This window comes from Terrapene carolina, unplaced genomic scaffold, assembly GCF_002925995.2.
Source record: "Terrapene carolina triunguis isolate 2854851 unplaced genomic scaffold, T_m_triunguis-2.0 Scaffold58, whole genome shotgun sequence".
Lineage (NCBI taxonomy): Eukaryota > Metazoa > Chordata > Testudines > Emydidae > Terrapene > Terrapene triunguis.
This window is the reverse complement of record NW_020664409.1, coordinates 37412203-37435682: the sequence shown is the minus strand read 5'-3', so window position 1 is coordinate 37435682 and position 23480 is coordinate 37412203. Positions and strand designations below refer to the sequence as shown.

The 23480-nt window shown below is 42.2% G+C and overlaps 1 protein-coding gene across 4 annotated transcripts in view; it reads left to right on the top strand.

Moving 5' to 3' along the window:
* KCTD1 (potassium channel tetramerization domain containing 1) overlaps positions 1 to 23480 on the top strand; it is a 141519-nt gene that overhangs the window by 47267 nt on the left and 70772 nt on the right. The window contains exons 1-2 of one of the 4 annotated variants that reach the window (XM_024202680.2): positions 1475 to 1799; positions 1872 to 3310. The exons of 1 other annotated variant lie outside the window; for it this stretch is intronic. In XM_024202680.2, coding sequence (XP_024058448.1) covers positions 1475 to 1799; positions 1872 to 3310 — 1764 coding nt within the window. Of the gene's footprint in view, positions 1 to 1024; positions 1194 to 1474; positions 3311 to 23480 lie in introns of those variants that run through there. 2 more of the 4 variants (XM_024202684.2, XM_024202679.2) reach the window with 2 other exon arrangements.

The window sequence follows — 23480 nt, the reverse complement described above, 5'->3', positions numbered from 1 at the left end:
AAAATACACCAACTACAGAAAAGGGTGGGGGAAGGGTATTTTTGGTCAGTGAGGAGGATAGGGGAGGAGCAAAAGCACCGAGTAAACCTCAATTAATCTATCCAGATTTGTGATATTAAGTAGTGATGGTGTTTAAAGTTTCTGATCACTTCCTTTCTATATTGTTGGGGGGGGGGGGTTGTAAAAAGAAGACGCTGCGTATGTTTTCGTGCTGCTTTGACTAAGTTTTTGAAAGCTTACAATGTAGGGAAAAAGTGAGAGGAAGGGAGAAAAATGATCAGAACAACACGGAGATGACATTCTGAAGATTTCACAAACTTATCAGAAGGAAACGAATGATAGAAATGGGAAACGGAGCATGACTCGGGGCTGCTTAGAGGGTACCAAACTGTTGGATTTTGCCACTGTGGGATCTAGTTTTAAAATGATAAAGCTAAAAATAAGTTTAAGGCTTTTTACAAAGCTGCAGCCTAGGAAAATGTTGGTGTCTGTGCTCCGCAAGGCTAGTGCGGTGCTTTGCGTATGTGCAGCTGCCTGTCCCCGCGGTCCGGATAGATCTGGACTGCCTCGTTGCCTGCGGAGTGTTGTGTGGGTTTTCCTAGCCCCGGCGGCTTCCTGTGCTACTTGCTGGTTTCTTAACAACAAGGCAGGAAACAAGCGGGCTGTTTGCAAAGCCCTCCGCAGCAAGGCTGCGAGTCGGTTTTTAGCTAGCAGTGGGGGGAGAGCAGATCGGTCTAGGAAAGGACTTTGAGCAGGACCTGTACCTACTGCTTATACAGCCGGGCCTCTGCTCCCCGGCCGCTGTAGTGTCAAGGAACCCAAGCCTGGTCCGAAGCGGCACCGAGGGCAAGGGGAAGCCAGGCTGAAGTGATGACACGAAGTTTCACTCCCACCGGAGTCCGAGAGTGAGTTACACGCTGCTGCTGGGGGCTTGGTAGAGCGGCGAGGCAGGGAGGAGCCGAGGCGCCCGTGTGCGGTGCCTGCCCCCGTGTCTCACCTGCTGCCGCTCTCGCTGCGCCGGGGGGAACGGGCTGCCCCGCGCTCTCCCTTCCTTACCCGCTCGAGAGGCTGCTCCAGCGCCCAGCACGGGGCTGGATCCCCGGGCTCTGGGGGGCGATGAGGGGCGGGGGGGGGCGCTGTGCTGCTCTCCAGGCATCACTTAGAGCCCGCGGGCTGGCCGGCAGGGAGTGAGGGTAAGTAGCTCCCGCAGCCTGGGTGCTGAGGCCGGCGCTCGCTCCGCCGGCGTCCCCCCCTACCGCGCACCGCCGCATGCCTCGCCGCCCTCCCCCCGCCGCGCTCTCCCTTCCCTCTCCCGCCGCGCGGCAGCCCCCGCCGCCGCTGGGAGCGCGCGGCCCCTTTAAGAGCCCAGCTTTGCCTCCCGGTAGCTGAAGGTCATTAAACACAAAAGCTCTCCAGCGCTGCGGTCCAATATAGCGCATGCGCCCTGCCCGAGGACTGGCAGGGAGACGGCAATATGGCGAGAATGCCTGGCAGCGGCGGCGACTGGAACACCGGCAGCGGCGGCGGGGAGAACAATGGGGGGGACCGGCCGCCGGGCCGCGGCGGCACCCACCGCCCCCACCACTACTGCAGCGCGGGGGAGGACGAGGACGGGGAGGACGACGATGAGATCCAGGAGGTGCAGATAACGGGGGACGAGGAGGACGGCGCCGATGGGGGGCTCCTGCTACTGGACGAGGAAGAGGAGGAGGAGGAGGAAATGGGGCTGGAGTGGGACGGCGAGGAGGAGCCGCTGGAGCCTGAGCCGGTCCTTATGATCAGTATGGACCGGGGCAGCGGCGGGCTGGACTCCTCTTGCGGCGGCGGTGGTGGCCGCCTTGGAGGCGGCTGTGGCGGCGGCATCGGGGCAGCAGCAGTTGGGGGCGCCCCAGTCCCCGCTAGCGCCCGGGGCGCGGAGGACTCGGACCCGGAGACCGACCTGCTGCTGCAGCGCCCCGAGCGGGCCCGGCTGAGCGAGAACACCCGGCTGGCCACCCGCTACGCGGTGCGCATCTTCCGGGAGTACCTGAGCGAGAAGTCCCAGAGCCCGGACTTCGAGACCATGGACAAGGGGGCGCTGTGCCGGGTGCTGCGCTCCTTCTACGCCGAGGCCCGCTCCAAGAGCGGCCAGCTCTACTCCAAGTCCTCGCTCATCAGCATCCGCAGCTCCCTCAACCGCTACCTCAACGAGCCGCCCTACTGCCGCACCCTGGACCTGACCAAGGACCCGGAGCTGCGCGCCGCCAACCTGACGCTGGCGGCGGTGATCCGCAAGCTGGAGGAGCAGGGCGCGGGGCCGGTGGTGCAGAAACAAGCCATCACGCGGGCGGACCTTCGCAAGCTGTACACCTGCAGCGTGTTCAGCACGCAGAGCCCCTTCGGGCTGCTCAACAAGGTCTGGTTCGAGACCTGCATGTACTTTTGCACGCGGGGCCGCGAGAACCAGCGCGAGCTGGAGGAGGACTCCTTCGGGCTGGCCATGGACGAGGACGGCCGCAAGTTCGTCTACTTCAAGTCCCTGGGGCCCTACCACAAGTCGCGCTCCTCCTCTTGGAGCAAGAAGCGGGCGGAGAGCAGCGACGAGGAGAACCTGCCCCGCATGTACGAGACGGGCACCGAGTTCTGCCCCTACTCCAGCTTCGTCAAGTACCTGGCCAAGCGCAACCCGCTCTGCAAGGCCTTCTTCCAGCGGCCGCGGGACCACTGCAGCGAGGGCGATGTCACCTGGTACGAGAACAAGGCCATCGGCAAGAACCTGCTGGGCACCCGCATGCAGATGCTCTCCAAGGCGGCCAAGCTCTCCAAGACCTACACCAACCACTGCATCGGCGCCGTCTCCATCGCCACCCTCAACAGCATCGCCGGCATCGGCACCAAGCTGGGCGGGCACCACCCGCACCCCGCCGGGGCGGCAGGGGGCTGCTACACCGCCGCCCAGGCCATCCTCAACGGCGGGCACCGGCACCGGCCCCCGCCCGCCCCAGCCAACACCTACATCCTCCCCAAAGACAGCGACGTCCCCCACGTGAAGGCAGAAGCGGCGGCTGTGACCCCGGCCAAGCGCTCCCTCTACGAGGCGGTGTACACTGGGGCGGCCGCGGCCGGGGGGGATGCTTGCGGCCCCTCCTCGTCCCCCAAAAGACTCTGCCTCCGTCCCGCCGAGCCCCTGGACGCTGCTACTGCCGCTGCCTCCGTGGTGGTGGTGTCAGTGAAACACGACCCCCTGCCTCTCCTCCTCCCCGAAGCCAATGGGCACAGAAGCACCAACTCACCCACAGTAGTTTCACCTGCTATTGTTTCCCCCACACAGGTAACAAGAAAACCCGACCCATCTCTATACACAACCCCCTCTTCGCTTCCCAAACCCTCCCCCGCCTGCTCCAGCCAACACCAGACCCCCTTGCAAGGACCAAAGCACAGTGCACACCCTGGGAGCAGTCCCAGAGCGGCCACACTTCAGACAGGCAGCTGCTGCCTCTTTGGCCCTCTAGTGCAAGTCTCACTGTATAGGCATGAAATAGTCTTGTTGCAAGTTACTAAACTTCCGTGCTCCCTCCCCCCACCCCCCCCCGAGCTCTCTAAGTAACTGCACTGGTGTTAGCTGCACGTTTGGGCTCTCTGTGACTTAGAGCAAGCTTAGTGTTAATCACTTTGTTTGTGAGAAGAAGGAAGTATGAAATCCCAAATCACTGCTAAGCAAAAGTTTAGAATTGTGTTCCCAGAACAATAGGATTAGTAAATGGACTGTGCAGGCTCCTGTTTTCTTTTTACAGTAGAAGTGAGAGTTATGTAAATCAAGTCAAAATATTAAATAAGAATTTGAAAGATAATTAGCATGCATGGTGTTCTTGATGTGCTAATGAGTTGTTTAAATAACCTCATAAATGCAGGAAACAGCCAAGAAAATACTCAATTACACCTTAGTAAGGAGGGTGTAATTTTAAACTGTAGAAGTTTGCAAGAGAGTTAATTGACAATTGCATTCATCTTGTGTATTTATTAAAATAGCTCTGTTTCCTGGCAACCATTCTTTAAAAAAAGTAAATTGGCTTTATTTGCACAGTTGCATTAGTTATCATTGCATCAAAATAGACCGTGTCCTATAATGTCAAAATATATAGTAACAGCATAATTCCTTGAGTTAGCCATAGTGTAGCTGTGGAATGAGATCAGATTGGGTAGGTATGTTTCATATAAGCAAAGTAGCCTTGTCAAAAACATTGAATAGGTATAGGTCTTGGTGTATGCATCAACAACCTTTCCACCTGCACACATGCACCCTTCCCCCAATCCTTTCCCGTTTATTTTTATTTTTTTTTGGTGTGTTTAAACCCAAAGTTACCTTAGGACACTTAATTAAAAGAGATACTGAAGAGCACTTTTACTGTTGAGTTGGAAGTAGGAATTCATTCTAACTAAATCTGTAAAACTTTCTTCACTTATGTTGCACTCCGTGTTTCGGGCAATACTTTTAATGCAAGCTGCAGTAGGTGATTACAAAAAACCCTCTGACATTCTGGTGGTCAAGCAATAATCTTCTGTCATATGCCTGAAAGAGCACTGTTCAGTGAACACAGGTATATGACATGCCTGAGCGGTTTCCGAAGTGGAAATACCAGTTCTGGACAAACTGACCCTTTCAAACAGTTTGCCAGCTAATCAACTAGCCTGAAGGCTAATTGAAAAAAGAATCTTTCTGTGAATTATAGTATTTATGTTGTCTAAAATACATGTGACCTCTCCTTACTAGTGGGGGTTTTGGTCACTTGAGTGCAATACTGTAGTTTGATCTCCTGCTGTGTATATCTGGTGTCTTTGAATAGCTTAGAGGGTTGATTATGAGCAGATAGTGTTTTTGTTCTAGCTTATTATTTCAGATATAAGCTAACTCTGTTCACTATATTTTTAACCATAAACTTACCCATTCATTGGCTTATGACTTGGAAAGAGATTTTAAAACTTTAAAGGTATTTTAGTTTAGAATAGCTCTGTGTACATGAGTAAGGAAGAGACAAAGGGAATAAGGCTTGACAGACAGACGTGTATGAATAAACACACTTTTACTTTTATCAAGATGGGCCACTTTATTCGTCTTAGTTAATGTAATTCTCCTTGAGTCATAATACTGTATGGTTTGATACCAGGCCTTACCTTGAAATTTCTACTACTTATTATAATACTTACATAAAGCTTACCTAAGGAGAAGTTTAAGTGCTCTATTTTTTTTTTTTTTTATATACCAATGACAATTGCAGACAAAAAGCCAGGCTATTAAGACAGAAATATATAAAGTAGATTTTAAGAGACACAGGATGTTTTCTTTCTTGACCTTATCAAGAAAGAAAATGAGCACTCAGTGACAATGTTAGCGTGAATTTTGATGTAATTATATGGGAACATTCAATTCATCCTTGTTTAGCTCATTTAATGGTGAACAAACTACACACTCACTTCTGAAGTAAAGACTCATTTTGCTTTCTATACAAAACTGATTTAAATTAATCTTTACTGATAGTTGGGGGAAGTTAACTGCTCATTCCAGCATCAGTTGGAACAGAAGTGCGTTTTTTTTCTTATGGGACATATCACAGAATGAAAATATCTTTGCTTTATAAATGTAGGATAGATTTTTTTTTCTCTTTCCATTTTTAAATGGAAAGTCAATGTTAAACTTTTTCTCCTTTAGCTACCTTTGTATAATATAGCTATAATGATCAAGGTCCAGGGCATTTCCTGGGGAAATTAATGACTGGCTTGGGTTAATGGCCCGAGGCATTGCTTCAAGCCATCAGCTCTCCCAGCTGGTCATTAATCCCCAGGAAATGCCCTGGCCCTTCATCATTATTGCTTATAAAAAAAGACTTTCTAGGCCTTATTAACTGAGTAGATCTCCTCAAGCGGTGTGATACTGAAGTCCATTGTTATCAAGAAATCAGTAATATTTGTCAACTTGACAATTGCAGACTGGTGTTTTTATTGACCTCTATTATGAGTTTATTCATAAAGGGACAGATTCTGCCTCCCTAATGGCATAAGGTACGACTCAGTGTGAATAAGTGGCAGAATCTAGCCCACCATGAAAACTGGGTTACATAGTGTGTTTACACTGTGTATATGTACATTTTTCATAGCATTAGTGACTTTAAGCAAGTTATAAAAGAGGAGTGAAACAAAAGTATTACATTGGATTTATTTAATTTATTTAGTTGAGAGTTTGAGAAGGGTATTGATTTTATGGATTATCATTGCTGCTTCATCTTTCTTCTTAACCCTGAGATGTCTTTTAGCTCTGTTTGCAGAACTGCTGTAGAAGCCTCCTCCTGAGCCAGGGAAAGGTACATTAAGTGTTCATCTTGACACATTTTGATCCAGGTATTGCTTTAGGTTGCAGTCCTGAGAGACATTATACAGTATATTTTAAACATACAGTACTGCACCATCGTGCTACCACCTTCCCTTCAGTCCTTATTTGCTCTGAAGTGTAGCAATTTTCCTGCCACTAACAACAGTACTTCAGCTGAAGTTGATGACAGAGGGATGTAATTTAGCCGTTGTTCATATCTAGTATTATTGAAAGATGAATAATAGCTGAAGTTTAAGCTTTTGATGTTGCAATGTGGTAGCTGTTGAGATTTATAGACTTGATACATACTGAACTTAGTACAGTTATAATAGCCAAAAATAAGTCTAAGAAAACAGACCGGCTTCTGCCAGGGGGAAAAAAATTACCCATTGTTTCAGAAAAAGCTTCTGCTACGGTGGTTGTGTAGCATAGTTGTGTTCTAGGTACTTCTGAAGAATTCCATAAATATCAAAATATATACCTACCAAACTTAAAATAGTTAAAGCATGAGCAGTGTTTGCGTTTGTCATCACTCTATGTTGCAAGTGTTCGTCAGGCTTTCGAAGTTGAAACCAGGGCCAGCTTTCTGTTACGGAGCATGTGAGTTTTCATTGCCTTAAATGCTTCAAAGAAAAGCCATATGCTGACAGAATTAGAAAGCTGGTTCTGATTTCAAGTTTTGAAAAGGCAAGAGGTGGGGGAAAAAAATACTTTATCTCCTTAGGTATGCAGCAGACACAGCTGATAAGACTGTCTGGAGTTTTGGTTTGTTTTGGGGTACGACCTTTTCTGCTTGGTTTAATTCTTGAAACTAGAAATATAACATTACTATAAAACTGGAAAAATAATTCTGTTTGCTTTAAAATTTGTGTTTGTACCATAGTAAAACCAAAGCCTAGTGCTTGGTGCTGTACAAGCATATAAGATGACAAAGTTACTTAGAATGTAGACTCTTCAGAGCAGGGCCCTTGCTTTGGTATATGTTCATATAGTGCATAGCACAATGGGACTGGGACTCCAGGCACTACTTTAATATCTCCCCCCCCCCACCCCCAAAAAAAAGACAAGACTCATGCCTCAAAGGCAGGAACACAAAAACAGGGTGAAGAGTGATTGGCAAATAACATGGGGTGTGTGTGTGTGTGTGTGTGTGTGAGAGAGAGAGAGAGAGAGAGAGAGTTCATGTTCATCATCTGAGTCAGATGCCACCAGCAGAAGGTTGATTTTCTTTTTTGGTGGTTTGGGTTCTGTAATTTCCGCATCAAAGCGTTGCTCTTTTAAGACTTCTAAAAGCATGCTCCACACGTCATCCCTCTCAGATTTTGGAAGGCACTTCAGATTCTTAAATCTTGGGTTGAGAGCTGTAGCTGTCTTTAGAAATCTCACATTGGTATCTTCTTTGCGTTTTGTCAAATTTGCAGTGAAAGTGTTGTAAAACGAACAACATGTGCTGGGTCATCATCCAAGACTGCTATAACATGGAATATATGGCAGAATGCTCGGTTTTACTTGCAGGGGATATACAATTCTCCCCCAAGGAGTTCAGTCACAAATTTATTTAATGCATTTTTTTTCACTTTCAGGTGACTAATTAAGTGGGCAGAATTATCTCCCATAAATGTAAACAAACTTGTTTCTCTTATCAGACAGCTAGCCTTGTTAGTCTGGATCTGTAAAAAGCGACAGAGTCCTGTGGCACCTTATAGACTAACAGATGTATTGGAGCATAAGCTTTCGTGGGTAAATGCCCACTTCGTCAGACGCATGTTTCTCTTAGCGATTGGCTGAACAAGAAGTAGGACTGAGTGGACTTGTAGGCTCTAAAGTTTTACATTGTTTTTGAGTGCAGTTATATAACAAAAAAAACTACATTGTAAGTTGCACTTTCATGATTGAGATTGCACTGCAGTACTTGTAGGAGCTGAATTGAAAAATACTATTTCTTTTGTTTATCATTTTTTACAGTGCAAATATTTGTAATAAAAAATAATATAAAGTGAGCACTACACACTTTGTATTGTGTTGTAATTTAAATCCATATATTTGAAAATGTAGAAAAACATCTAAAAATATTTAATAAATTTCAGTTGGTATTCTGTTGTTTAACAGTGCGATTAATAGTGATTAATTTTTTAATTGCGATTAATTTTTTTTAGTTAATCGCGTGAGTTAACTGCGATTTAATCGACAGCCCTGTTAAAAGTATGAGTTACTGATGAGGAGTTGACCAGGCTTTTCTGCTAATTGTATCATGCCATTTGGTCAAAATGAACTATTGTAGACTTTCATGGGGCAAGCCTTCAGAAGACTTTGATAAGAAGCAACAAGAAATCAATTTTGTATAAATCAGACAGATGACCTTTTTGATACAATCAAGGAAAGAAAAGACCATCATGACTGGAGTGTTGCATCGACAACGCTTTTTTTTAGTATTCTACAGAAGCTGAAATGATTAAGTCAGTACTCTTGTTCTATGAACATCAAAGCTGAAATGCTCAAACTTTTAATGTTACAGGAAGCTGAAAGCTTTTTAAAAAGCTTGTGGGATTGTGCTGTAAAAGGCTTCTCGTTGCCCACTGTTCTCCTTCCAGAGAGCAAGAGATCAGAAACTGTTCAGTCTAATTGGTGAGTCTGTATGACAGTGAGCTGCCTTATTTCATGTAGGTCTAGAAATAAATGAGTGCTTAAACCCTTTGAAACACACCACTTCTGCAAAAGCCATGGGCTGTAATTAAATTGAATGTGGGGTTGTATTGTCTGGTGCCCTTGGCTATATACTTGATAACAGACCATGGTACACCCACTATTGTGTTAGAAGCTGGAACCTAATTAGCTATGTTGTAGATTTTCAGTGACTTTAGAAGACCTTTTGTTCATCATCTCTCTTCCAGGTGTCCTTTTTTGCCTTTCTGTTGTTTCAGAAGCACATACTCTTCCCCCCCCCCCGCAAGAAATAATTAAGGATATGGTAACAAATATCTTTGTGCCAGTTAATTTTTTTTATATATATCATGTGTTTTGGATTCAATGAATAAATATCAGTAACAGAATTGTGTCTGATCTAAAATAGATTTATTAGTGATCGCAAATGTATATAATTATCGTTGGGGGCACTCTTTTTCCTGAGATTTTTTTTATGCTAATACAATCTATATGTAACTCTGGGGGAATAGTGGGCAGACATGAGACATATATAATCCCATTTGGTTGTTTTTCAGCTATCCATATGAAAAAACACCTCTTTCATGTGTTTTACAATCTTGTATGCATCTTTGCACTCTGACAACTCAAAGAAATTAATATGAAACTTCAAATGTGCTAAGCACTTAATTCTTAATGAAGGCAAGTACCTTTAATGTGTTTGAATGCAATTTTTAGTTTTAGAAATAACTGAACTCCTTTTCTACATATGGAGTATATAACTTTCCACTACACTTTGTGAGTACCAAGACATGGTGCTTGTAATACACACGGGCACATATTTGCAGCTGTGCATTTTTGTAATCAAGACAGATGCATTTTAATTAAATAGACATTCCATGTTTATGTGAATTACATGTTGACTACATAAACATATGAAAACACAGTTCAATTTCACATTGCACCTTTATTTCAATTGCAGTCCCTCTTTCTAAAAATAAGGGAAACTAATACTTCATCTTTGTTAAAGATTAAATGCACTAATTAGAAAATAACTTTATTTCCTTTCAGCAACCAGAGCTGTCATGTGCTATATCATAATGTTTTATTTATTAAAAGAAAATACAACACACAACTTTGGAGGAAGGGAACTCACTTCCCTGATGACACTAAACCCAAAAAATCCTTATGTGGTACAGGAAGAAAACAATTGTGTCTTCTTCCCAACCTCTTCTCCTGGTAGCTTGTTGGTGGGGGGGAGAACATTTGAGTGTAGCTGCTTTTCAATACTGAGCAGCTATGAGGATAAGAGTGAAGTTTCTCCTGCTGATCCTATGGTGGGGGAGAGGTGTCCAAAGTTTGGAGCTCTGCAGTCTGTTTGGAGGAGGGCAGTGCTCTGATAGGAGGTATTCTGTAGATGGGAGACAAGACACAAGGGTTCATGTGGAAGGGAATTTCTGGTTTTAACCTTTCGCTAGTAAGGCTTCATCTCCTCCCTCCAGTACACACACTACTGCTTATCCACATGGGGACTGAACCACAATTTCGGTGAGAATCACAACATAACTTGTTTATGTGCATCTATAACCTCACCATGTTTTAAGATGTTTACATTTAATCTGTGCATGATCACTCTTCCATATTCAGAATCCTTAAGAGTTTGTGGAGAAATTCCAAATAGGATATCTCCATAACTTTCAGTGGCATTCTATCCTTAAGCTTGTACTACCTTTATGAATGTGTTTACTTTGTGTGATGATGTTAAATGTATGCTCTTACAGTGTGGCTTAAAATGGTAACAAAGCACAGTGGGTCTGAATGAAGAACAGTTTGTCAAATTTTTGTTGTTTGGTCTTGAATTGCTAGAGGTAGGCTAAAGAATATTAGAATCTTAAATGGATAGCATTCTGTGCTGTCTAACAGGGAGCTTGGGTTTGAGTTATTGATGCGGGGGGAGGGGAGGCATCTAATTTCATTAGTAAGCTATCCATGCACATGAGTATCTGTTGTGGTAGTTAAGGGTTATCAAAAGCATCCTCTAGAACAGGAAACTTCCCTATTGGTGATACCCATTGTCATCAATGGGTAGATTACCAAGTGTTATGGCAGGGTTATAGAGAGAGAATCTGGGAAAGAAGCATTGAGAGCTCTGATCTTCATATCATGGTATTTTTTTGTTTTTGGATGTGGAATGTGATGTGTTTAGCCAAACCTTTGCCTAAACAGAGGGTTTCACTTTTCAGTGTTGTCAAGAACTTAATTCAGCTGGGATGATCTGTTTTTGTTTGGGGGATTGGTTTGGGTTGTTTTACACCTAACCTTCCTCTCTCCTAGCCTTCGCTGTACTTCAAATATAGGATAAGTACCGTAGTTTCCTTCCTTCCTTCGCCTCTTTAATAAGGGACAAATAGCTACTTTTCATGTGCTTGCTGTAATACAAGGGAAGGATCACATGCTATTTAGCAATGTGTAAGTGACGGTAAGTGCTGTAATTATCACATACAGTCTTGATGCATAATTAGAAGGAAACCTAGTTTGGGGAGGTGACATCTAGTAGTGATAGTTCTGCAGATGAGTTGGAAAGTATAGATGGGGGCTTAGCTGTCATAATAGACAACCCCACAGGCTAAAGAATCAAAGGCACTGAATGGTGTGTGTGTGTGTGTGTGTGTGTGTGTGTGTATATGTGTGTGTGTGTATATATATGTATATGTATATGTATATGTGTATGTGTGTGTGTGTGTGTGTGCAAATTAGTTACCTGTTTAAGGGTTCTCCTCTGTGTCTAATCATTCAGCTCTTGAATTTTATGACTAGTTGATATGGAAAATTAAGGTTTGTTTTTTCTTCAGTGCCCATCGCTGTTGAATCTGCCATTCATTGCAAGTCATTGGCTTAGAAATTCTACTGTTTAAAAAGTTTGTAATAGACGCAAGATCTCACTTTTTATAGGGACCTTTTTTGGAAAGATTTTTATTATTAATTTAAACTTGATTCAGTGAACTGTGATTGTGATCTTGGTACAAGAATTTTATTATAATGTATCCTCTATCTTGATTAAAATTTGCTTGTAGATGCGCTGTCTAGAACCCATAGCAGGTTTATAACTGATTTTTTTTTTTCTCTCCTACATTTCCAATAGACCTTTTTATAAAGAATTTGAAGACAAAAGATGACTTGCGGAGATTGTTTTGGAGTATAAAAATTAAAATGACTTAAATGTAATGTGCCAAATTACCAAAGAAATGGGGGCATTACATTTAACATATCTTGCATTTTTCTTTTTGTTGGCTTTTAGTTGGTGACACTACTGCATGTGTTCTGCTGGTGATGTCCTACTCTACAAGGACTCTGCTGTGCACTGAAGCAGGCCCATAACTAAGTATTTTCTGATTACTATTTCATGGGCTTCAAAGACTTTTTTAAAATTTTAGACACTAAAGCATTATTGTATATAAGAACACACTTTATTTACAATGGGGTTCTATACTGAGTGTGATATCACCAACAGAACACGTGCTGTGAGGTTGCACCAAATAGTAGCCAGCAAAAACGGGGCTGCAAGATGATGAAAGGTCCCCTTTTGAAGTTAAAGGGACCCTGTGAAGCTAAATTGTCCCTACAGCTATGTAAAAACTAAGCTTTTTGTCAAACTGAAGGCCAGTGTTTCCATGAGTTAATTTTATTTTTTAATAATTCCAATGGAAACATTTAAAACGAACATTCTCCATTAGTGGTTGCAACCCAAACATTGCAACATGGTGCCCAAGAGCCTACAAGTAAAATTTTCCAGATATCAGTTATAAACAAAAATGAAACTAACTACTCTGCTTTATTACCTTTTTTCATGTCACTGTCTTTGTCAATAGTAGATCTAGTGATAAAACAAACTAGATTTTTATGATGTTCAATTCCAGTAATCCAAAGTGGTATTTATAGTATAGCCAAGGAATTTTTTTGTGAATAAACAGAACTTCCAATCTGACACTTCTTTAACACATGCTGAAAGCTTCCTTCTCTTTGTCCTAGGTTTTTTGTTTTTGTTGGATTTTTTTATTTTTGAGCATTTGGTACATTTTTAAAGCACTTATTTTTTTTATCTCTTCAAAAACCATTAGAAGTCCCCTTCTATTGGATATCCAGCATAAATAATGCATTATTTTTTAAAAGCGCCTCTCTTAATTTTGTCAACTTGGCCAAAAAATATACTTCCTCAAATTAAAACATTCAGTTGTCTGGTCATATGTTGTATTGATATCTCTCTCCAAAATGAGCCTTGGGTACAGTTTGACACTCGCTGATTACATTTGTTATGACTGTTTCCATTAAAAGCACTTTAAACATAAGCTGTTTCATTAATTCTAAAGCATTTTGCAAAAATGTCTAAATCAGAGAATGTTGAGGAGCAGCTAAGAAGTGTCCCAGGTTCATTATAGCTGAGTAAGAATGTAATTTGTCAAAATAGGCTATTACCCACTTGCTGTTATCAAGTAGCTTGGACCTAAAACTAGAAATATTTCAAAATGTTACTAAATCTCACATTAAATAGAAATGTTTTCACCAATTATTTAAACCCAAACATTGTGCTGGTGTATGGAACTAAAAAATATACTTTAAGTGAATTGCAAAGAGTAGGAACATAGCAGAAATAACCGATTTTTAATTTTTTTGTATTCAGTTCAGGAACATGGTGTTAGTAACGCAGCTAAGGGGAACCCTTTTAAAATGTGACTGTAGCCTGGTCAGTTTCTTCAAAATATAAACTGAGACAAATGAATAGTTACAGTAATGTTAAATTTCTATAAATATACTCACTTCCTGACAGTTTAATGGGTACATGCAGTGTTATAAATACAAAAGGTGTCCCAGACCTGACACACTGAACACAGAATTTGTAGTAATTGTTACAGTGATGCACGGTATTTGACTGTGTAAAATTTCAGCTGGTTTTGCATACTATTTCAGTTGTTTTAGAGATTTTTAGGATCATAGTATTTAGAGGTACAGAGCCATCAGATGAAGTCTGTTCTCCTGCAAGGGTAGAATGCAGTTGTTCCGCAAATGATGTATCAGATATTACACTAGACTATGCCCAAATCATTGTTTAAAAATCCTCCCCCAACTTCCACTGTTAATTTGGTGGTTGGACATACTTCTCTATCCAAATATTTGAAGTACCATAAAGCAGGGGAATGTTTCTTTCAAACCTTGTTTATGTGGGTTGTGATGTCAGTGACCTTGATAACAAAACTAGGAAATCTGCAGCTAAGATTTAATAGGGAGATGGAGACAGTCACAAATTGTTAGTGTAGCTATGGTCAAAAAACTGACTCCACAACAATAGCATCTTATTATTCAATTTACAATACATGCTCCTCCTATGTAGTAGTTATATTTGCCTAGTTCAGTGACGTACATTTTTACTACTTCTAGCTGTGTCTTTCTCTTATAGCACTGCAGCATGATCTTGATTTTGTTCTGGCTCACACAAACAAATAGAAATATTAGAAGTGCAAATGTTGACCCAAACTCTGTGACACTACATTAAAAGTTATGGAGCCTGTAGATCTGGGTTCTTTGAATTTTGAGGCCCTTTAGGATATGTCTACACTACATTTTCAAACCCATGGCAGAGTGTAAGAGCCCAGGTCTGCAAACTTGGGCTGGCACTCCAACACTAAAAACAGCAGTGTAGAAGCTGCAGCTTGGGCTAGTGGAGCCCAGGGAAGGGGTGGTCTTCCTTGCCTGACCCACAACATCTACAGAACTGTCTTTAGTGCTGTAGTGTGATCTCTGTGAGCCCAAGTCTGTAGATCTGGGCTCTGAGATTTGCTGCTGTGGATTTTAAAATGCAGCGTAGCAGGGCCGGCACCAGCGAAGGAAGCAGGTGCTTGGGGCGGCCAATGGAAAGGGGCGGCACGTCCGAGTCTTCGGTGGCGGGTCCCTCTGTTCCTCTTTGAAGTGCTGTCGAAGAGGAAGAGAGGGAGCGAAGGATCCGCCGCCGAATTGCCACGGAAGAATGAAGCGGCGCGATTGAGCTGCTGCCCAAGTGCCGCCGATTGGCCTTTTTTTTTTTTTTTTTTTTTTTTCCCCACTTCGCCGCTTGGGGTGGCACAAAGGCTAGAGCCAGTCCTGAGTGTAGACGTATCCTTAGACTCCATGCTAATCTCAGATTTCTTTCTCTGAAATAACCTTCAACATGTATACAAATCCAGTAAATAAAGCTGAGGTTTTTGTCATTGTGATTTCCTTCCTTCTCCAACCTCCATCCCCTTTATTTTAAATTAGATAACAAGAATTGGGTCACTGGCTACCCCAAAAACCATAAAAACAGTCCTGTGGTTGAGCACCATGTGCTGGAGTATTTGTGCAAGTGTGATGTTGGGGGAGGTGAGAGTATAATAGGAGAAAGGTAACCAGAAAAGAGAGAAGGGAAGTGTGTGAATCAGCCAAATATAAACTGAGCAGAGACTGAAACAAAGGTGTGGAGAAGATTTAGAGATAAGTAATGGGTTGTGAGGAAGGAGAAAGAGAGCAAATTGTTGTCTTTAAGGTGGAGGCATAAAAGGAAAATCAAAAGAACAGTGAATTGATTACTTGAAATAGGTTTTGCATTTGATTTATTTCCTTCAGCTATCAAAGCAGTTAAGAGATGCTGTCACAAAACCAACTGAAATATTGGGTTCCTATCGTCCATGTGAAAGTGTGGTTGAAGGAGTGTCTTCTCCTACCTGAAACAAAGCTGAAATTAAACCAATGGATCACCATAAAGTTTTTATTGCAAAGTTTTATTTCAAATCTGGGCTCTTGAATAAGTGCCTGAAAAATAAGAAATCAATTTTCAATAATGTAGTTTGTGGCAATTAAGGATAACAGTTTTTACTTCTAAAGCACAGTAAACTAATTTCCCTAAGCTACTCGCAATATCTCCTGTGACGTAGTGTCTGGATCAGTTTCTCATGCACATCTAATTTAAACTCCATAAGGAAATAGGGGAAACATGTTTTTGATCAAACTACTGTATTAACTGTGATCTACTCCATTACTCTTCAAGCTGCTTCGTAAAATTCCTGAAAAGAACCCAGTGATTTCCTGGTTTCAGAGTAAGCCTTATTCCTTCTGGATTGCTGAACAAACTCTTTCACTTGCTGTATGTTGGGGACAGTATGGTGGGGGCAGGATTGATGGAGTCAGTGGTGTTAGGGAAAAGGAAGATATGCACATTTCTTTGAGCGCTCACTTTTTTTTTGGTCAAACACCTTCCAGTGTCTCTTAGTGAAATGCTAATGTTATTGTTAGATTATTCCTTCTAATGCTTATATTTCTAGAAACTCTTTTGTATTCTAGCTATTCTGTCTTAAGGCAGTATTTTCATTGTGCATTCAATTATATGGTATGTGGCAACTTTGCATGCTTCAGTGGTACGTTCTGTTATTAAATATAGCGTTCTGATTATTTGTACCTTGAGAAGCAAACTCAGAGCCTTAGAATTAAGGAAATATTAGTTTCCAGTTGGTACAGTGGTATCTTTGATAAAATATTTTTATCAAACTGATTATTTTTAAAAGGGTAACTACTATATAATGTATAAAGAACAGGAGTACTTGTGGCACCTTAGAGACTAACAAATTTATTAGAGCATAAGCTTTCGTGGGCTACAGCCCACTTCTTCGGATGCATATAGAGTGAAACATATATACACATACAGAGAGCATGAACAGGTGGGAGTTGTCTTACCAACTCTGAGAGGCCAATTAAGTAAGAGAAAAAAACTTTTGAAGTGATAATCAAGATAGCTCAGTACAGACAGTTTGATAAGAAGTGTGAGAATACTTACAAGGGGAGATAGATTCAATGTTTGTAATGGCTCAGCCATTCCCAGTCCTTATTCAATCCTGAGTTGATCGTATCTAGTTTGCATATCAATTCAAGCTCAGCAGTCTCTCGTTGGAGTCTGTTTTTGAAGTTTTTCTGTTGTAAGATAGCCACCCGCAGGTCTGTCATTGAATGGCCAGACAGGTTAAAGTGTTCTCCCACTGGTTTTTGAGTATTATGATTCCTGATGTCAGATTTGTGTCCATTAATTCTTTTGCGTAGAGACTGTCCGGTTTGGCCAATGTACATGGCAGAGGGGCATTGCTGGCACATGATGGCATATATCACATTGGTAGATGTGCAGGTGAACGAGCCCCTGATGGTATGGCTGATGTGATTAGGCCCTGTGATGATGTCACTTGAATAGATATGTGGACAGAGTTGGCATCGGGCTTTGTTACAAGGATAGGTTCCTGGGTCAGTGTTTTTGTTCAGTGATGTGTGGTTGCTGGTGAGTATTTGCTTTAGGTTGGGGGGTTGTCTGTAAGCGAGGACAGGTCTGTCTCCCAAGATCTGTGAGAGTAAAGGATCATCTTTCAGGATAGGTTGTAGATCTCTGATGATGCGCTGGAGAGGTTTTAGTTGGGGGCTGAAGGTGACAGCTAGTGGTGTTCTGTTATTTTCTTTGTTGGGCCTGTCTTGTAGGAGGTGACTTCTGAGTACTCGTCTGGCTCTGTCAATCTGTTTTTTCACTTCAGCAGGTGGGTATTGTAGTTTTAAGAATGCTTGATAGAGATCTTGTAGGTGCTTGTCTCTATCTGAGGGATTGGAGCAAATGCGGTTATATCTTAGAGCTTGGCTGTAGACAATGGATCGTGTGGTGTGTCCTGGATGGAAGCTGGAGGCATGTAGGTAAGTGTAGCGGTCAGTAGGTTTCCGGTATAGGGTGGTATTTATGTGACCATCGCTTATTAGCACAGTAGTGTCCAGGAAATGGACCGCTTGTGTGGATTGATCTAGGCTGAGGTTGATGGTGGAATTCCTCAAGGGCTTCTTTTCCATGGTTCCAGATGATGAAGATGTCATCAATATAGCGCAAGTAGAGTAGGGGCGTTAGGGGACAAGAGCTAAGGAAGCGTTGTTCTAAGTCAGCCATAAAAATGTTGGCATACTGTGGGGCCATATTGATGACATCTACATCATCATCTGGACCCATGGAAAAGAAGCCCTTGAGGAATTCCACCATGATTTCAATAATTTCCATCCCACCATCAACCTCAGCCTAGATCAATCCACACAAGCGGTCCTCATAGAACAAGGAAATAGAAGTGTTTAGGGTGAAGTTGGAATAATCCATGTAGTCTAAGACAGGGGTTGTCAACCTTTTTCTTTCTGAGGCCCCCCAACATGCTATAAAAATTCCACAGCCCACCTTTGCCACAACAACTGTTTCGGCATATAAAAGCCAGAGCCAGCGTTAGAGGGTATCAAGCAGGGCAATTGCCCATGGCCCCATGCCAAAGGAGGAGGCCCCATGAAGCTAAGTTGCTTGGCGTGGGGTTCGGTTTCAGCCCTGCTGCGGCGGGGCTCCGGCTTCAGCTTTCTACCCTGGGTCCCAGTGAGTCTAATGCTGACCCTGCTTGGTGGACCCCCTGAAACCTGTTCGTGGCCCCAAAGGGGGCCCTAGACCCCCAGTTGAGAACTGCTGGTCTGAGAGATTGGTAATGGGATTCCTGGCCTTTCACTTCTAAATTGTTGGTTCAAACCCAAGTCAAGATATGTAGTGATTGAAAGCTGTTAGATATTCAGAAAGCTGTTTGGTGGCGTACATGAAAGAATGAGTGGTCTTCGTTCCGTTCCTAGTGGACACACTACAAAAGAAACCATCGCAACTGACACTAATTATCACTCTTGATGGCAGTCTCGGTAGAGAGTTAAAGGATTAAATGGGCATAGAGAATAAACCACACTCATCCCTAGAGGTCTGTTTCTTCAGGTCAAGGCACACTGACAGCAGTGTGAGGAAACTTGCTCTGCCCATGGTGTATTTGTTCTATTGATGGTCTCCTGGACTGTCAGTGTGATACCTTTCAAAAGTAGCAGACTCCCTTCCCTTTTTTTAGGGAGACTAAGACTAATTACCAAATCTTAACTCTTTCCTTGCACTTTTTGATGGCAGTGATGAAAAACATGCATCATTGCTCCCTGCTCTGTTTTTGACATCTCGGAAATGTAATTGACCTGATTTTAATAATGTTCTTTTGTTCATTCATCACTTAATTAGCAGATCAGTTTAGGTATTTGTCTGGATTTGGAGTGAGGTCCTCTTGCCCCCTAAAGTCCTTGCTGTTTCCCTCCGCCCCTTTGATTCCTGCCTTGGGCAAAAACTGTTTCTAGCTAAGGAGGGCTGGATGCAACTCCTTCCAGAGCGGAAGTAAATGAGTCTCCATAGACGCAGATAGACAAAGATAGCATAAAAGACATTCTAAGGAGCAAAGAATATTTCCACGTCGGTGTGCCCAGCCCCTTCTAACCTGACTCTGAGGAGTCAAGTTAGCATCTAGAAATCAGATTTTGATTGATTAAAACAAACAAATGAAAAAATGCTTGTAAGGCATTTGCTACCACTAGTATTCTGGTTTCCCTTTTAGGAGTGTGGCTAGATTGTGAGGTGCTCAGATACTACAATAATGGGTGCCATATAAGAACTTAAGGTAGACACAGCAAATATGTTAGTTTCTTTCTATGGTCTAAGACATACACGTGAGGCTGAATCCAAGCTTCAAAAAGGCAAAAGTGGAGAATAAATTATTTAAAGATGTCATAACAGCACTTTAATACCTTCTTAAGTCCCTTGTATTGGCACACCCATCATAATAATATAGAAGCGGTTTGTAATAGTTAGGCTTAGTTTTGTTTGTACCTTGTTCATTAATAATACAAATTATAAAGTTCCTTCCCTCCCCAGCAATGCCCCTCTGCTATGTACATTGGCCAAACTGGACAATCACTATGCAAGAGGATAAATGGACACAAGTCAGATATCAGGAATGGTAATATACAAAAACCTGTAGGAGAACACTTCAACCTCCCTGGCCACACAGTAGCAGATGTAAAGGTAGCCATCTTACAGCAAAAAAACTTCAGGACCGGACTCCAAAGAGAAACTGCTGAGCTCCAGTTCATTTGCAAATTTGACACCATCAGATCAGGATTAAACAAAGACTGTGAATGGCTATCCAACTACAGAAGCAGTTTCTCCTCCTTTTAGTGTTCACACCTCAACTGCTAGCAGAGCACCTCACCCTCCCTGATTGAACTAACCTCGTTATCTCCATACTGATTTATACCTGCCTCTGGAAATTTCCATTACTTGCGTCTGATGAAGTGGGCATTCACCCACGAAAGCTTATGCTCCAATACTTCTGTTAGTCTTAAAGGTGCCACAGGACCCTCTGTTGCTTTTCATAGCCTGGTCGTTAAGGTACTTTCCTGAGAGGTTAGAGATCCATGTTCAAATCCTTTCTCATCAGGCCAGGTGAAGGAAGGGGATTAAACTGCTCTCTCCTACATACCTGGTAAGTGCTCTAACCACTGGGCTAAAGTTGTATATGTGAGACTGCAGTGCTGCCAGTATTTTGAATGGGGCACAATCCAATAGGCATGCTCCAAGCTGGCCTATCAGGTTGAGGCCTGCATACCAATCCGGAGGAGGAGTGTCTGTCTTCCCCTGGTTTGAAAATTGCATTGGGGCTTAGGTATCCTGATGTGCAGAGGGATGCAGCAGTGCATATGCTCAGAGGCAGAAACTTAGATGCTAGAGAACTTTTACAGTCAAAATGTAGGTGCCTATGGGGTTAAGCGGCAGCCAAGCAGGGAGTTTGTGGATCTCAGTGGTGCTTAAAACTGGGCTTCTGTCTAGATCTTTAGTTAGGGAACAGTATCCATGGTTCCTTCAAAATATTTTCCTATTTATATTTTTCCAATCTTCTTGTCACTTAAAATTGTGTTTATGCATCAATTTTAATGGAATAGCATTTTTTTTGCCAACAGTGGATGTGGCTTATTTGTAACAATGCATTGCAATGAAAAGTTTAATTGGGTTGACTGTGTCACAAATAAGTGCCCTTAACTTGGGGTGTGGGGAGGAATCAGTGTAACATAAATAGAAATAGGATGCACAGACTTGCACTGAAATAATGCAGGATGAATTAGAACCGATCTACTTATTTCAGTGTGTTTGTGTGTAGACCAGCTCTTTGTGTAATTTCAAGTGCAGTTCTTGGTGATTTCAAAATTCCAGATAAACCATTAGTTTAAAAACAAAACAAAAAAACTTGGCCTTAATGAGTTCCATCTGGGGTATATAAACCTTGCACATTGTATTACATAATTATGTTGGCACATAGTCTGTGGGGGGGAAAAGATCTTACTGTTTGTTTATACAGTCTTATATAACTCTAGTTTAAAAGAATAATGTAAGTATTTAATGGGGAAACAGTTTCTGATGCTATATCAGAAGAAGAGGTACTATATTAAAGCATAAGAACACTAATCTTCAGTATTGAATCTTCATTATTTAATATTACATGATTGAGACTTAACGTAAGTGGTGGTCAATACACTATCAAAATTGCTCTCCTAAGAACACTTCTAAATTGATTGGTGTGATTAAGGTGACTCTTTTAAAGGTAAATTATCCTGTGCTGAATTTACCATATCAAGAACATATTCACTCGAAGTAATGTTTTGACAAGCCTTTTTGAGTAACACACTGCTGCGTTGTTTGCAGCTGGATTCAAATGATGTTTAGGAGCTTGCATTCCTTCATGACTGCTTTCTCTTTAACAAACTCTTATTACAGAAAAACAAACTGCATATCTCCCTCCCCCTTTCCCAAGCTCTATAGTTGGAGTAGGGGAAGAAATAGCATTTAATTTTATGTTGCATACGACCATGCATTTAGTTGCGGATGTTACTATAGCTTCATATGTGTCCTAGAATATTTCTGAACATATTTAATGTGGAAGGTGACTAAAGAAATTAAAATGCTAGACTTAAGATGTTTTTATGTAATGCGTGTCTGCCCTCTGTTCATTACATATGTAAAGCTTATAGAATTTGAACTAAATATATAGTTCTATGTACTACTTTAAGTAATTAAATAAATATTTAAGGGCCTACACCAGTGGCTCTCAAGCTTTTTTTTTTTACTGGTGACCCCTTAGTGCAACCCCCTTCATAAATTAAAAACACTTTTTAAATATATTTAACACCATTATAAATGCTGGAAGCAAAGCGGGGTTTGGGGTGGAGGTTGACAGCTCGTGACCCCCCCCATGTAATCTCACGACCCCCTGAGGGGTTCTGACCCCCAGTTTGAGAACTCCTGGCCTACACCTTTTGCTGTTACTGTTTCAGTTAATAGTTTGTGGTAATTTAGAGCCACATTGTTACAGATCTAGGTGTACAAAATTGAGTAATTGAATATCTTGCTATTGAACATTGAGGAAAATGTGATGTGCTTAATGGAATATCAAATTTAACATAACTTCTTGAATTAGTTACCCCTTCCCTTGAAGGGAGCTGAGTACTGACCTTCAGATAAATGCAACTATTTAAATGTAAGGTTACATGCTGAATTCCCCATGTGGAGAAGGTAAAAGGGGCATTCATCATATAAGTGAATCAAAAACTTCTGGTTTTGTTGATTGTAAGTCCTCATAAATCAGTTGGCCTGTTTCCACTCTGTTGTGGCAACCACATGTCCCATGCTCTGACATCATAGCTACCACAGAACACCACTGAAGAATGGAACCAAACCATAATGGGCTTTGGAGGAGGAGGGTCAAACAAGTGGCATTTAAGTGTGTAGTACAGTATTGCAGCTTTATATCTCAAGTGTAGTTCAAAAGTCTCTCAAATCTGAGCCATATGGTTTTTCAAAGTAACTTACTTGACCTCCCACAAGCTATCATAGAATATCAGGGTTGGAAGGACTTCAGGAGGTCATCTAGTCCAACCCCCAGCTCAAAGACGGACCAATCCCCAGACAGATTTTTGCCCCTAGATCCCTAAATGGCCCCCTCAAGGATTAAACTCACAACCCTGGGTTTAGCACGCTATCCCTCCCCCTGGTGGATTTTTTTTGTTTTGTTTTTTTTCCAAAAAATTTATTTAAAAATAGTGCTGGAATGAGGCTTCCTGGGCACCATGGAGAAGGAGGACTGTTACAATTTGCTTATAAGGTTTCAACAATGGTTGCGTATTTTACTATTCTCATTCTAAAATAAATGTTCATGTTAATTGGCACGTAGTGTTAAAATATGAAATTTGATCAGAGAAAGACAGCACTTTGTAGGACCTGTTGATTTGATTAAAAAATCAAAACATCTGAGACCTAGTATGGTCTTTTTCTAAGGGTATGTCTACACTACGAGAGTAGCTCGATTTTACTTAAATCGAATATGTGGAATCGATATTGCAAAGTCGAACGTGTGTGTCCACACTAAGGACAGTAATTCGACTTTGTGAGTCCACACTAACGGGGGAAGCGTCGACATTGGAAGCGGTGCACTGTGGGCAGCTATCCCGCAGTCCCCGCTGCCCATTGGAATTCTGGGTCGAGCCGCCAATGCCTTCTGGGTAAAAAAATGTGTCGAGGGTGCTTTTGGGTAACTGT